Here is a 15,107-nt window from a genome sequence, read left to right as displayed (position 1 = left end):
TGCCGGGGTTGACTTTCATATTTGTAGATTTCCTGGAACTTTTCCGGCATCTATTTATGGTTACTTATTTATATCAGATGCTCCATTAGCTGATAATGACATTATTATTAATTCTTCTTTAATACTATATACAGATATTTGAATTTTTTTAAAGCTATCCTTGCATTTGGGAATCTTAAATTGTACTAGGTAAAAAAGCTTTAGCTTTCTAACAAGATTAAGACCCACCTTTCAACTATCTGGGTTGAGTGCATTCTCGGAAAAAAATACTATCATATTATATGTTATACTTGTATATTTTTTCCAAATTTTTTAAGCGTCATCTGTCTATATAAAGTTATGAAAAAAAAAGCTTAGTAACCTTGTCATTCATTTAATAAAATATAAAATTTAAGACAAGCATATAAATAAATTACGCAGGAATGACAATATGGCGTGAGATTGTATTTATTTATTTTTGTTTCTTGCCCTTCTTGGCTGCGGCGGCCGCTTCCAAGTCGATTGGTGCTGGCTTGACGAAAGGTATAAGCTCTTGGTACTGCTCTGGCATCCAAGGTTTCAAAGCTTCAGGAACCTGATATCAGATATTTTAAAAATTATATTATAGTTTACTACTTAGGTATACATAAGACGGGTGGTGATAGTTCATCTTTATTAGTATTATAAATGTGAAAGTGAGTTCGTTAGTTCTTGGCGCCTAAACATCTCCACTAATAGTTATGACGTACATACAGTGTTTAAGATTTTTTTTATATTTAGAATAGCAGTCATGTCGAGGTCCCACTCGGTGGAAAGTGATAACTCCAAAACATACTGATCTGGTTTCTATTTCTTTTATTAAGATCCTTTATAGTTATTATTATATTAGTAAAGATGTGAAGGGAGTTTGTTTATTTCTCATCTTTTGACACTTTATTAATTAATGAAATTAAATGTATTTTATATATATGCTAGAAACATTGTGGATAAGATGTTACATTTGTTAAGTTTACAAGATGTCCATTATGTTTCGCCACATCAAATGATGTGCAAATCATTTTGAAATTTGATTATGTGTATGCCAAATTATTTGAATTGGAGATAGACATAGGCTATTTTTTATTCCTATTATTTAATATATCCTGGACAGGCCGATGAATCCGTGGTTAAAGACTAGTGATTTGCTATGCAAATCAAATTGATGTTTTACCTTAATTCCTTCTTCCGTCTGATTGACTTCGAGTAAAGCGCAAATAACACGCGTGGTAGCACACATGGTCGCGTTCAACATGTGCACATATTCAGTAGCCGCATTCATCTTCTTTGTCTGACCATATCTGAAATTAAAAAGATTTTTTTTATAGACCCGGTATAGAATGGGCACTTCCTTCTTTAGCTTTCGCCAGTAGTTGCCACGCTCGGCAAGCGGGTAGGCAACCGCAATTAGGTTTTCGTCATGTTTAACGAGAGACGCTGATACTCATCTCTCGATCATTATGTTTCCTTAGTGGCCTCTTACAACACCAACGGGAAGGAAAGGGGTAGTCCATTATATGCAGAGACCACACGGCGATTATTATTGTACCTGGCAGTAAATATTACATATTAGGTTTTAGAAATAAAATCGGTAAATTTGGGTTATATAGAACGTGATCTTACTCATTCATACCTACATGAAATGGAATGAGTCATGTCAGCGATTCTAGAAGCATAAGCTAGCTCTTAGGCGTATTTAAGGGCGTGGGGGGGGGGGGGGGGGATTTCATATTCTCTTCATAAAAACTTTGCTCAGACTTAAATAAATATTTAAAAAAAATTGCTGAAATGATTTAACCATTATTGTGTTATACACTTAGCAAAATATCTAGCAATTAATTTTTATTTATAAAAGATAAAAGCTCACCTTACTAGCAACCTCCTAGCTTGATACTCTAGACAATTGCTACAGGAGACCAGCTCGCGGAATGCACCAGATCCAGGGAACCATGCCTCCAAGTCGAGCTTTTTCGCTGCAGCATGGTTTAGGGCTCCAGACACTATGTTTACGATGCGGTATGGGATGCCGAGAATCTTACAAAACTCCTCAGCGTTACCGATCATCTCGTCCATCATTTTCCAGGAGGCGTCATCGTGCGGAGAGGTCAGCACGAACTGTTCCACCTATATGTACATAGTAGTTCATAGGTCCGTAGGTGTATATATATATATATATATATATATATATATATATATATATATATAGAGTGAAGCTTATTACATACACTCCTCGCAAAAATTAAGGGAACATAAAAATTTTTGAAATTTTTGGGTGATTTTCAACAGGCTGTATTTCAGTGAAAAATAATCGTACAGGAAATTTAAAAAAAGGGTTTTGAAGCTTGAAACTCTAGTTTTCAGATTTTTTGGAGAAAAAATTTTTTGAGCTCCGGTTTCCATGCAATTCTTAAACAAAGCTGAAAATAAATTTTTTCTAAATTTTCTAGGTTTCGTTTTTCACTCTATGGGCATGGAAAAATTTTTTCGAGCTACTCCATTGTATAGGTCCCTTAGCGTGTTTATTCAGCTTCAAAAATCGCTTTGGATGGCTCAATTACGACCATTTGTCTCCCAGATATCGAACTTTGAATGCAAAAGCATCCTTTTCCATTCAACTGCTAATATCTCTGGAACTACTGGTCGCACAGCAAGCGGGCGCCGAGTTTCTTTATCTGCATAAAATTTTCTAGATTTTTTTCGATTTTTTTTTGATAATGAATTTTTAAAAAACAAAAAATTGAGTAAAAAGTGAAAAACAAATGAAATTATTGATTTTTGAATGGATTAGGGTGAGTTTAAGGGACAAAAATCTTGTTCCCTTATTTTTTCCAAAATTTCAATCAATTGGTCCGGGAAAAACCGTTGAACCGATCGCTCCAGGGATTTAGGGGGTTCTTTAAGGAACAATAGACTGTAAAATTTTCCTCAAACCTTAGCTTTCCCGCCCATATTAGCGAAAATACAGCCAAGTAACCAAAAAAGGAGAAAAAGTCACTTTTTTCCACTTTTTTCAATTCAATGTTAGAGGTGGAAAAAATTTTTTTCTTCACTAACTCTTGACTGTGCTTAATTGGAAATTTTATGCAGATAAAGAAACTCGGCGCCCGCTTGCTGTGCGACCAGTAGTTCCAGAGATATTAGCAGTTGAATGGAAAAGGATGCTTTTGCATTCAAAGTTCGATATCTCGGAGACAAATGGTCGTAATTGAGCCATCCAAAGCGATTTTTGAAGCTGAATAAACACGCTAAGAGACCTATACAATGGAGTAGCTCGAAAAAATTTTTCCATGCCCATAGAGTGAAAAACGAAACCTAGAAAATTTAGAAAAAAATTATTTTAAGCTTTGTTTAAGAATTGCATGGAAACCGGAGCTCAAAATATTTTTTTACCAAAAAATCTGAAAACTAGAGTTTTCAAGCTTCAAAACCCTTTTTTTAAATTTCCTGTACGATTATTTTTCACTGAAATACAGCCTGTTGAAAATCACCCAAAATTTTTAAAAAATTTTATGTTCCCTTAATTTTTGCGAGGAGTGTATAATGTACATCTTAAATTCATAACTTCTGCAAGATATAAATGAGTATATTAGTCTTGCTGCAGAGTTCAAATTTACATTTTATATGTGATTGTTCTAAACGCAGTGAATAAATGCAACTATATTCTATACTTCAACATTCCTAATTTTCTCTGCGCCTCTTAACGCCCCTTTGGAGGCCTCAAAGGAGTCAGGCAACTCATCGCCAACTTTGAGAAACAATACTCTACAAGCGGTTAAGATTGATTTGGAATAAAAAATGATTGAAATTAAAAAAAAAAATAAAGATTTGTATGTCATATTTAATATTTTGCTGGTGTTTGGTGTATTTATCTTAATTGCATTTTAATACCTTCTCGAACTGGTGTACCCTGAAGATGCCGCGCGTATCACGACCATGAGAACCTACTTCTTGTCGGAAACACGTTGATAATCCCGCATACCTGTGACAAGCAGATGTTAAATTAACTTATTATCAAGTCAAAATAATGAGTAACTTACAGAAAAAAATATAATTTTTATAAAATATAAAATATTAAAAAATATTTGAATTATACAAGGTACCTAATGGGTAAAGATGCTTCCGGCAACCACTCGTCCCTGTGGTAAGCAGCAATTGGTTGTTCAGAGGTTGCAATCAAATATTTTTCCTCTACTGCCACATCCCCTTTGTTTTCGGAGCCTTTGCCTACCACCTTGTATAACTCCTCATCAAATTGTGCTAATTGCGCTACTTCTTGCATCACCTGAATAGGAAAAAATATGTTAATATTTTAGCAAGGAATTGTAGTAATATATAATAATTGATGAATATATGTATATAGATAACTTTCCTTACTACAATACCAAATTTACATATGGCCCTTAACATAAAAAATAATTCAACAGAAATATTTATCGTGCTACCGGTATATGTACCGTGTGGTCCCAGCTTAGAATGGGCCGCTCATTCTTTTCCGAGGGTGTCGTAAGAGGCAACTAAGGGAGGGTGAGGAATGCGCAGCAACATCCCTTTTAAAACTTCTGTAAAAGCATAACTGCGGTTATCAACCCGCTTGCCAAGCGTAGCAACTACTAGCAAAAACCCCTTATGGGGGAAGCCTATATTCAGCAGTGGACTGTTAACGGCTGATATGATGATGATGATGTGAACCATAGTGAATGTATGTAACAACCATAAGATTACGGAAGTTGGCACATCTAATAAATATTATTTAAAAAGGAGTCACATGAAGTTTGGAAAATATTTCTTTATTAAATAAAGCTTACCTCCTTTCTCATAAAGAAGGGTGTATATAGCGGAGTGTATCCTTTCTTTAACAATATCCGCAGTGAGAGCTGTACTAGAGCTTGTTCCAAGAACACAGCTGGGCCCTTCAGGTAATAACCACGACCACCTGCTACTGCAGCACCCCTATCGCCATCCATACCTTTGGAAGAAAAAAAATTACATGGCTTATAGTAAAACAGTGATGTCAGAGTATAATCAATTGTGTTTATAATTATATTTATATATTAATTAATGGAATTTATTCCTTAAAACTGGTGTTGGTATTTATTAATAGATATTAGAAACATTATTTCTTGGAGAAAATCTTTATATATATAAAAACTAAAAAATAAATTAAACTCTTGTAGAAAAGATCAAACTGTATCTATACCAAGAGCACTTCATAAAAATAAGTATGTACATACCTTGTACTGCCTAGTGCTGTAGGTATAAACACATTGTGTATACTAAGAAAAAATTATGTATCATAAAAAATATTTTCAAATATATTTACAGAATTGCCTCAATTTTAGTTTTTTTTTATCGGATGATAATGTTATGATAACTCCGCTTAAATTAACCCATTGCTAGTAATATACCTTTTCAGGTCAACCTCCTTGTGGTTTTCCCTGGAGCCTACAGTATATTCATTGTTGAATTCATCACAATGAGCTAACTGATCTGCTTCATCTTCACCTAACATTCCTCAATGGTGCCCCGCTAGCATATACCGTTAGCGAAGGCAGGGCTACCATTCCATTATCATCCATTGAAGAAAGCTACCAATTTAACTACCAAATGTGGACTATTAACATGATATCCTTGGTGATTTGCGTAAAATGTATTCAGCTGATAGTTATTGTTAATTATAATTTTATTTCTTTAATATTGACTCAAGTGTGGGTGTGATCGGAATAACAAAGTAGCACAAGTTCCAAGACATCCAAGATAATAATAATACCAAAATTAAAGTATTTGTAGTAATCATTACTTAAAACTGCTGCTACTATAAGGAAATATACATGTTACAATGGATGTAACTATCAGCATTTATAAATAAAAATATAATAATAAACAGAAACATAGTATTTCATATTTATTTAAGTAATTACTAATATATAAGTAAATGCTACATAATACAATGAAAAAGTACCATCATTAACAGAAATAAATATATTGTATAACAAACTTATAAAAAAATAGTAGTTACGCACTGAAGTTGTGAAAAAAAAAATTACAAGTTGGTGATCCACCAGATGGAAAGTAGTAACCATCATGTATAAACTTGAACAGCACCATGTACATCATAATACATACTGAGAGACTCCATACATTGCTATTCCCAAGGACTATGGTAGAAAATATAACTGATCAATATATATTACAGTGCTTACCATCAATCATACAAATAAGATCCACATGAGAGTACTTGGTCCTCACAGTGCAGTCCCCGTATGTCCTCTCTACCAAGTTGTGGTCCTCATCATCATCTACTGGGACAGAGGAGTGGAGGTGGTTTCCCACTTCCCGCAGTGCAGCAGAGCGAGTTTTTTCGGCTGTAATTAGCCCTTGTTCATTTTTTGTTATTGCCTCATCTATTAACAATCTTACCTGAAAATATTTTTATTTTATTTGTTGATTATATTTATACAGAAGGCACTAGGGACAATTCAACTGATATTATAAATATTGATATTCATATATTTGGATGATTATTACTCAATTACACTTAAATAGTTGGCACTTTCCATCCAATTCATTACCAATTTATTCAGATAAATTTCAATAAAGTTTAATACACAGATATTGAGGATTAACTTTTAAAAATTAGGTATGCTAATTTTACTAAGGTACTTTATCTAAGTACTAAATAATTTACATAGAAGGAAAGGATTAGGAAGCAGAAAGTGTTACAAACATAAAATTTTGTAAAGATATTTGTTACTTAATCATAGTTAAATGGTTAAACAGATTTGAATGAAATTTATACATATGCATATTTGTAGGTTCTTCTCTGCATAAAAAAATCAATAGTAGAATAATAAAACAATGAAGATTAAAAAGAGCTTGTAAAGAAATCTATTTAAAAAACATTTATATTCATATGAAATATTTTTACTTTACACAAAAAAATCAAAGGACATAGCATTATTATCAGATATAATGTATACTAACAGAAGAATTCAAATTTATATAAAGTTATTTGTGCAATGAGAGTATTTTTTTTTTTAACAGAGAATAAACTTTTGTCTATTTTCACACCACTAAAGAAAAAAATAATAATATTTTTTTGTCATTAGATATTATTGCTCTTCTATATTTTCACTTTAAGACATGAGAAACCACAGGAGAGATAGTATTACATAGGTAAAATATTTCAATTTTTTTTTTATTTAATTAAAACATATTGCACAACAAAACCATTGATTTTCAAATATATCATGTGGGTATATGTATATAAAGTAATAACTATTATAAAATATGTCCCTACGGATATCCACTGAATGATTTTTATGTGAAGAATTTAAATAATAGGTAGTGTTACCTTTTTTATTTGGTTAACAGTTAAAGGCTTCAGCTGATCACCAGTCAACGTGGCTAGGTTACCAGCAACATCTGCAGGCACTTCCTGGTCTTCGGAACCCACTGGCTCCTTATTCTTCATCTTTAGCCCAATCTCTTTACTGCATACATTTTTTAGCTTATTCAAGTTGTCAGCTTCATGGCGCAATCGTCTCCAAAGTGTATCTTGTTCCACTACTGTGTCCACTAAAGCTACATCTTTAAAGCGTTTGCGTTGGTTTTCTCGGATCTTGTCTGGATCACCATCCTTATCGGCACGAAATAAGTCTAAATCGAGAACCATATTGCCGGGACACAAGTGACACGTCTAAAGAAATTGAGAAAGAAAACACTTTTAAATTGCCGCATGTATGAATGCGGTAGGGTAGGTTATTTGACAGAATTTTGTCTTTTATGACATTGACGGTCATGTTTTCTTAGGTACTTGCTATATCTTTGGGTATAGAAACCGCTGGAAATGGCTTCTGTATGGCTCAGCATGGATTAAGTAATTAACTTTCAAAATGTGTCGTCTAAGATTAATTAAAAATTTAAGATTTTCATAAATACCAAAAAAATAAAATTTTATTATAAACAACTTAATCTTAACATCTTCTTGTATATGAGCGCATTATTTTAAGTTTTGGTCTTTAGGCATCATGTCTGATAATCTTAACATCTTCTTGTATATGAGCGCATTATTTTAAGTTTTGGTCTTTAGGCATCATGTCTGATTGCCAGTGTAGTACTTTAAAAAAATCAAGTTATCAAAACAGCGTATAGAGTGAAATGTCATACTGAAGTGTCAACTGGGAAAAAGCGCGGGAAACGTTTAAAAAAGCGGGAGTGTTTTTTGATCTTCTTTAAATTAATTTTATTTTTATTTATATAAGGATTAGTCTTTTTTATATATTGTGTATTAGATTGTATATTTAATTGTATATTTTGTAGTAATAGTGTTTGTTGCTGTAAATATTGGTAAGTAAATTACCTATATTAACATTATGGATCCACCTATAGACCCTGGGGGGACAACCCCCCAGGTGTCTGCAAATATAACTATTCCATTCAATAATAGTTTTGATATATTGGGTGAATCTAGTATGGACACAGATGGTTCTAGCGTTGCAAGTTCTAAACGTAAGCGAGTACGTGGTGAACGTCGCATTTGCAAACATTGCAATAAAAAACGAAGGAGGCACACCAAGATGTTGAGTTTGATTCTCATCGTCAATGTATTGAAGATGAGAATCAAACTCAAGTATCAATACCAGTTGTAAACAATACCGAGTCTGTTAAACCTGCTTCTCCACCCAGTACTTTAAGCAGAACTTTGTACAATGCCGAGGATATAGCACCTTATGTCGTTCATGTACAAAAAAATGAAACACATCCTAATGATAACACTACATTACATCCTATTGCATTTGGTCGCTTTTTACACACTAATAAGATAAATAATATAGTGAATGGTAGCCTCAAAAGAATAGGAAGAAACCGTTTATCGCTTTCTTTCTCAAATTTTGAAAATGCAAATGCATTTTTAAATAATAGTAACTTAGAAACACATAATTTTAAGGCATTTATACCTTCTTTCCATGTAACCCGTATGGGAATTGTGAGGGGTATTCCTAAAGATTGGACAGAAGAGGAAGTAATCCAAAATATATCAGTACCGATAGGTTGTGGGAAAATTCTAAAAACCAGAAGAATAAAGAAAAAGACAATTAATGAAGGACAACCAAGTTTTATTAATACTGAAACCATTGTTATTACTTTTGATGGACAAATATTGCCAAAAAGAGTATTTATGTTTTACACATCATTAACTGTAGATTTGTACATTTACCCTACTATCCAATGCTATAACTGCTGTAGGTTCGGACATGTCAAGATGCAGTGTCGTTCAAATCCTCGGTGTTATAAATGCAGGCAAAATCATACAGGTGATAAATGTGAAGTAGATGAGGAAAATGTTTCTTGTATCTTGTGTAATGGTTCTCATTCAGCAATTAGTAAAAAATGTCCTGAATATGCACGTCAGAAAGCCATTAAAGAAACAATGGCCCATAGTTGTGTTTCTTATGCTGAAGCATCAAAATTTCATCCTCCAACTTCTAAACTATATTCAGATGTATTAACATCATCATCTCCTTCCAATAAATCTCATTTTCAATCTTCTTTCCTTAAAGAGAAATCATCATTACCACATATACAATCATCATATAAAAAAACAGTTACACTTAAACCACGCTCTCCTCAAAAAATACAACAAGGATATGATCGTTCTGCCCATGAAGCCATAGTTAAGGAATATAATATTCCTGCTCCCTCTAATGGTTGTGCATTATCATCAAATAATATTGACAATAATCAATCCATCATTGATATTATTCTCATGCTTATTAAAGTGTTATCGCAATCAAAAATGATACAAACAACTTTACCACCGTCCAACGATGCCATGTACAATGTATTGTCTCAATTGTTAACTTCTCGCAATGGATTACAAAGTCCAAATAATTCAGTGGAACTGTCGTAGCATAACAAATAAGAAATCAGACTTATTTTATTTGATTAATAAATATAATCCTTTTATAATAGCTCTACAAGAGACTTGGTTAAAGCCAGGATATCCTTTTAGGATTTCAGGCTTTACAAGTCTCCGTGATGATAGAGCTGACGGATATGGCGGTGTTGCCATATTGGTCAAAAACTCCCTTCTTTTTTCTTCTTTTTCGCTTCCTGTATATAGCGGCATTAATGCAGCTGCTATAATTATAAATGGTATCTGTTTTGTTACTTTATATATTCCTGATCCTACATGCCAAATATATTCACAACTAGAACAATTATTTTCAATTTTACCTAAACCTTTTCTCGTAATGGGCGATTTTAATGCTCAGCACCAATCGTGGGGCAGTTCTACTTCTAATTTTTATGGTGGAAAACTCCTGACGATAATTGACACTTACAACTTATGTATTGTTAACTCAGATGTACCGACACGTAGAACTGCACCGAATGAAGGGTTTAGTGCTCCTGATATTTCAATATGTTCTTCTGATTTAGCTTCTTCACTGTCGTGGTATCCTCATTCCTCTACCTTCGGAAGCGATCACTTTCCCCTCATTCTTTCTTTTCCAATTTCCATTCCCTCAAGTCGAAAGAGTAGTCCTCGACTTAAATATAATTTATCAAATGTAGACTGGAATATTTACAAACAATATTTAGATAATAAAATATCGGAGTTACCTATTGTTTATCATGGAAATGAACATCAATGTTGTAATGACTTGATAATTAATATGAAGGAGGTTGCTGATTTATTATTTCCTGTTAAAAATAGTGCTTCAGGGAAAATTCCCTCCCCACCTTGGTGGGACAAAGATTGTACGGAAGCAATTAAAAATCGTAAAGAGGCTGAAAAAAATTATAATAATTACATGACATCAGAAAATTTTGAAATTTACACCGCAGTTTCACGTTCTACTCGAAAACTACTGAAAAAAAAGAAATTGGAAGGTTGGAGAAGATTTTGTTCTTCTATCTGTCCAGAAGTTAATTCATCAGTCGTTTGGAATAATATTAAAAGATTCAGATCTGCCTTTAGTGATCATACATCACGTTCTGCACTCGATTTAACTTTAGCGAATAAATTTTTAGATCGCCTTGCTCCTAGTTATGTGCCGGAATGCCTTTACAATATTTCTCTATCCGTCTCTGACGAATTATCCGAACTTGACTCTCCTTTTACTCTTGTAGAACTTAAAGGTGTTCTAGCTTGTATTAAAGACTCTGCACCGGGAGAAGACGGTATACCGTATTCCTTTTTTAAAAATGCTAGCGATGCGACATTAATTTACTTTTTAAATATAATTAATTCCATAATTATTTCGGGAAATATACCTACTTCATGGAAGTCTCAGATTATTATACCATTTCTAAAGCCTCATAAACCACCTTCTGAACCATCTTCATACCGTCCTGTTGCACTTTCCTCTGTCTTACTAAAGCTAGCTGAACATTTAGTGAAGAACCGTCTAGAATGGTTTTTAGAAAGTAATAACTTACTATCCCCGAACCAGTTTGGTTTTAGGAAAGGTAAGAGCACCTTAGATAATGTGAGCATTCTTATTTCAGATATTCATATAGCTTTCTCACAAAATTTGTCAATCCTCTCAGCCTTTTTAGATATAAATTCTGCCTATGATAATGTAATAATTTCTATTTTAAAAACTAAATTACAAGCTTTAAATGTACCGGTAATGCTTTCTAATTTCATTATTAATATTTTATCAGAAAGAACAATACATATGGATCTAGATGAAGATACCAAATTATCTAGAACAGTATGGAAAGGCCTTCCACAAGGATCTGTTCTCAGTCCAATTTTATTCAACATATACACATACGATCTAGAATCATTCCTTGATAAATCCGTCAAAATTTTACAATATGCTGATGATCTCTTATTATATTTTATTGCGAAGTCCATAGAATCTGCTTCTGCCAAATTATCTGATTCATTAGATTTGTTAAAAACGTGGTTAGATGCAAATGGTCTTAATCTTTCTGTAACCAAGGGTAGTGTAGTTTTGTTTTCAAGAATGAGATCACCGCAACAAATTAAGGTTCTTTATGATAACTCATACATTCCTATAAAGACTGAAATTAAATTTTTAGGTATCGTGCTAGATAATAAATTAACAGGTCTGTCCCACTGTAATTATATTTCCACGAAATGTGAGCGTAACCTCAACATTCTTAGGTGCCTTGCTGGAGTTTGGTGGGGAGCACATCCCGTTTCACTAAAACTTGCTTATAATGGTCTTATAAGGAGTGTCATTGATTATGGAACTTTTTTGTTAGCTCCAGGAAGTTCATTTGCTTTTAAGAAATTGGATTTAATTCAATCAAAGGCCTTGAGGATTATCTCTGGAGCAATGAAATCAAGTCCAATCAATGCTTTACAGCTCGAAGTCGGTGATCCACCTTTGGTTTTAAGAAGGCAATATTTATCTGATCGCTTCTTTTTTCGTTGTTTACAATTATCTGATCATCCGCTTATTCAAAAGTTATCTCAACTATATATCTTTATTTCGTCTTCATCTTATTGGAAACATAAAAAACCTCCATGTTTAATACAAAGTTATGAAAAATATAAATCCATAGAATCTCCCACTTTTACATCGTCCTGTTTTCCCATTTATAAATGCTCATATCAATCTTTAGTTTTATCTCCTAATATTAAATATGATTTTGGGTTATCAAAAAATGATTCAGAATTGAATGCCAAATTTATGTTTATAACTGACATTGAATGGAATGAATGGCACTACATCTTTACAGATGCATCAAAACCAGACAATAGCGGTTGTGTAGGTGTGGGTGTGTTTCATTCACAATTTAATATCGTTCAAAAAATTAAACTTCCATCGGAATCTTCAGTTTTTACCGGGGAATGTTATGGTATTTTAAAAGCTGTAGAATATATACTTTTAATGAAATTACATAAGGCAATAGTTTTCACTGACTCTATGAGCTCTTTGCAAGCTCTAGCCAAATATCCGTTTAAATCAAAACCAGTTTATCCCATTATTTGTGACATAAGACAAAGTCTTTATCTTTGCATGTTGAGAGGGTATTCCGTTTCTTTTGCCTGGTTACCAGGACACAGTGGTATTAGCGGCAATGACAAAGCTGACCTTATGGCAAGAGAGGCTGTAACTTGTGGTGATATGTATCCGTATCATAATTACTGTAGTGACCTAGCTTGTCTCCCAAAAATATATTTAAGGTATGCCTGGAAGGAATATTGGGAAAAAACAAGTACAATAAAAGGAAGATTTTATCGCCTTATACAACCCGATATTCCTTTCAAACCATGGTTTTGTAAATTAAAGCTTGGAAAGACCGCAACAACTATTATAACTCGTATGCGTCTAGGTCACGTATGCACACCTTCTCATTTATACAAGCTTGGTATTGTACAAAGTTCGTCGTGTAATTGCGGTGCTGAAGTGGCGGACTTGAATCATATATTCTTCTCATGTTCTAAATTTGACCACACCTCCCTTTTTAATCATCTCCGATCCATCCGTGTTCCATTCCCAACTTCTATTCTTACTCTACTTTCTTCCAATGATCCTATTATCTATAAAATACTATCTTCATATATATATAATAACAATATTAAGATTTAGTTATATTACATGAATACATTTATAGTTGCATCAATTGCTTTTCCTATATATTTATAAGTATATTCTCATATGTACAAGTATATCCTTCATATCCTATAAATATCCTAGACCTAATCCTTATCCTTTCTAAATTCGTTTGTGTTAGGTATTTTTATTACTATTATCGTTTCCCCGTTTTGTTCTTGGCAAAATACCCTAATATCGGGGTGAACGCCACAAAAGAAGAAAAAAAAAAAAAAAAAAAAGTGTCAACTGTCATATTGTTAGAATGATTGGTCGGCCTGTCTGAACTTCCCTTGTTCTAATTATTTGGATTATTTTTATAAAATATGTGGCTTTTAGTAGATAGTAGCTGAAATTACTAAAGCATTAATATCTACCTACATTTTGTAAGTTGTTATTTCATATTATCTTTAGTTACATTACAGAATTCTTATAAATCGGCCCTTGTTTACACGTACTCATCACATAAGGTCTTCCATAATATTTTTACAAAGGGGAGGATTCTTACTGATGAAGTTGCAGTTAGCTTTTATATTCAACATTTAATTGTGTTTTTAAGCGTACTGAGTGTTGACGAAATATTCTACAAAATGAAGTATAAATATGATAATGATCATATAAAGTAATCTTGATATATTTCGTTAATATAGTCTTTATATGAATGTTGTTGTAATCCAATGTTCAGTGTGTATTAAAATATTCACTCTATTTATTGGGTATTTATCATCTTCCTACCCTTATCCCAAATATTATTTGGGGTCGGTTTAATATGGTTTTATCCATATTTATATTGGTTTATAGTTTTTGGGTATTAAATACAATAAATTTTGCTACCTGTAGTATAATATCAATTGTGAGTTATTCTGTATTATAGTTATTTATAACTTATATATATGGTAATGTGTGAGTTGAGCTAATATAAATGATTATAATTTTGCTACTGGTTTTAGGCAATGCCAAGATGATTCCATTAAAGGATAACCTAGATGTGGCCTCCTTCTTGGTCACAAAACACTCCTGGAAGGGCAAATACAAGAGAGTGTTTTCTGTGGGGACACATGGCATAACCACATACAACCCTGACCGTTTGGAGGTGACTAACAAATGGCTATACTCCGATGTAATCACAGTTGCATCGGCTAAACACTCCAATTCTGCTGCCAACCATGATTTTACCCTAATCATGAAGAAGGATAAGAAAGTGGATAATATGAAGTTCTCTTCGGAACACAAATGTTTAATTTTAACAGAAGCTTTCAAATATAGGCATTTATTTGCTGAGAAGCCTAAGGATGTATTAGTAAGTATCTATTTTTTTATTTTTTTTTTTTTATTTTATACATTTTATAATTTATAAAACTATAACATACTCTTATTCACTATATTTATGGAACTATATATGTTAGACAATATAGGATTTCAATATAAAATTTAAAAATTATTACTAATATAACTAAAATTTAAGCTTAATAATTATTTCATGCTTACAAATATTATACAATAAGTTGTATCACT

At 32.7% G+C, this 15,107-nt stretch overlaps 2 protein-coding genes across 2 annotated transcripts in view; one reads left to right on the top strand and one right to left on the bottom strand.

Moving 5' to 3' along the window:
• Window positions 1–357: 357 nt before the first annotated feature.
• LOC113521599 (serine--tRNA ligase, cytoplasmic) lies at window positions 358–7,778 on the bottom strand. Its single transcript, XM_026907174.3, has 8 exons — window positions 7,367–7,778; window positions 6,216–6,432; window positions 4,821–4,981; window positions 4,116–4,297; window positions 3,904–3,994; window positions 1,883–2,139; window positions 1,190–1,316; window positions 358–574 (listed from the first exon to the last, which is right to left on the bottom strand). Exons 1-8 carry the CDS (start codon window positions 7,685–7,687, stop codon window positions 452–454), a joined length of 1,479 nt encoding a protein of 492 aa, XP_026762975.1. The 5' UTR covers window positions 7,688–7,778; the 3' UTR covers window positions 358–451.
• A 6,067-nt stretch (window positions 7,779–13,845) lies between these two features.
• LOC113521808 (dnaJ homolog subfamily C member 13) overlaps window positions 13,846–15,107 on the top strand; it is a 40,535-nt gene continuing 39,273 nt past the window's right edge. The window contains exons 1-2 of the mRNA XM_052899943.1: window positions 13,846–13,978; window positions 14,543–14,892. Of these exons, the coding sequence (XP_052755903.1) occupies window positions 14,554–14,892 (339 nt within the window). The 5' untranslated portion in view covers window positions 13,846–13,978; window positions 14,543–14,553. The remainder of the gene's footprint in view (window positions 13,979–14,542; window positions 14,893–15,107) is intronic.

This window comes from Galleria mellonella, unplaced genomic scaffold (genome assembly GCF_026898425.1).
Source record: "Galleria mellonella isolate WM207_F2 unplaced genomic scaffold, CSIRO_AGI_GalMel_v1 utg63, whole genome shotgun sequence".
Lineage (NCBI taxonomy): Eukaryota > Metazoa > Arthropoda > Insecta > Lepidoptera > Pyralidae > Galleria > Galleria mellonella.
The sequence above is the reverse complement of the archived record's forward strand: the minus strand, read 5'-3'. Positions and strand labels throughout refer to the sequence as shown.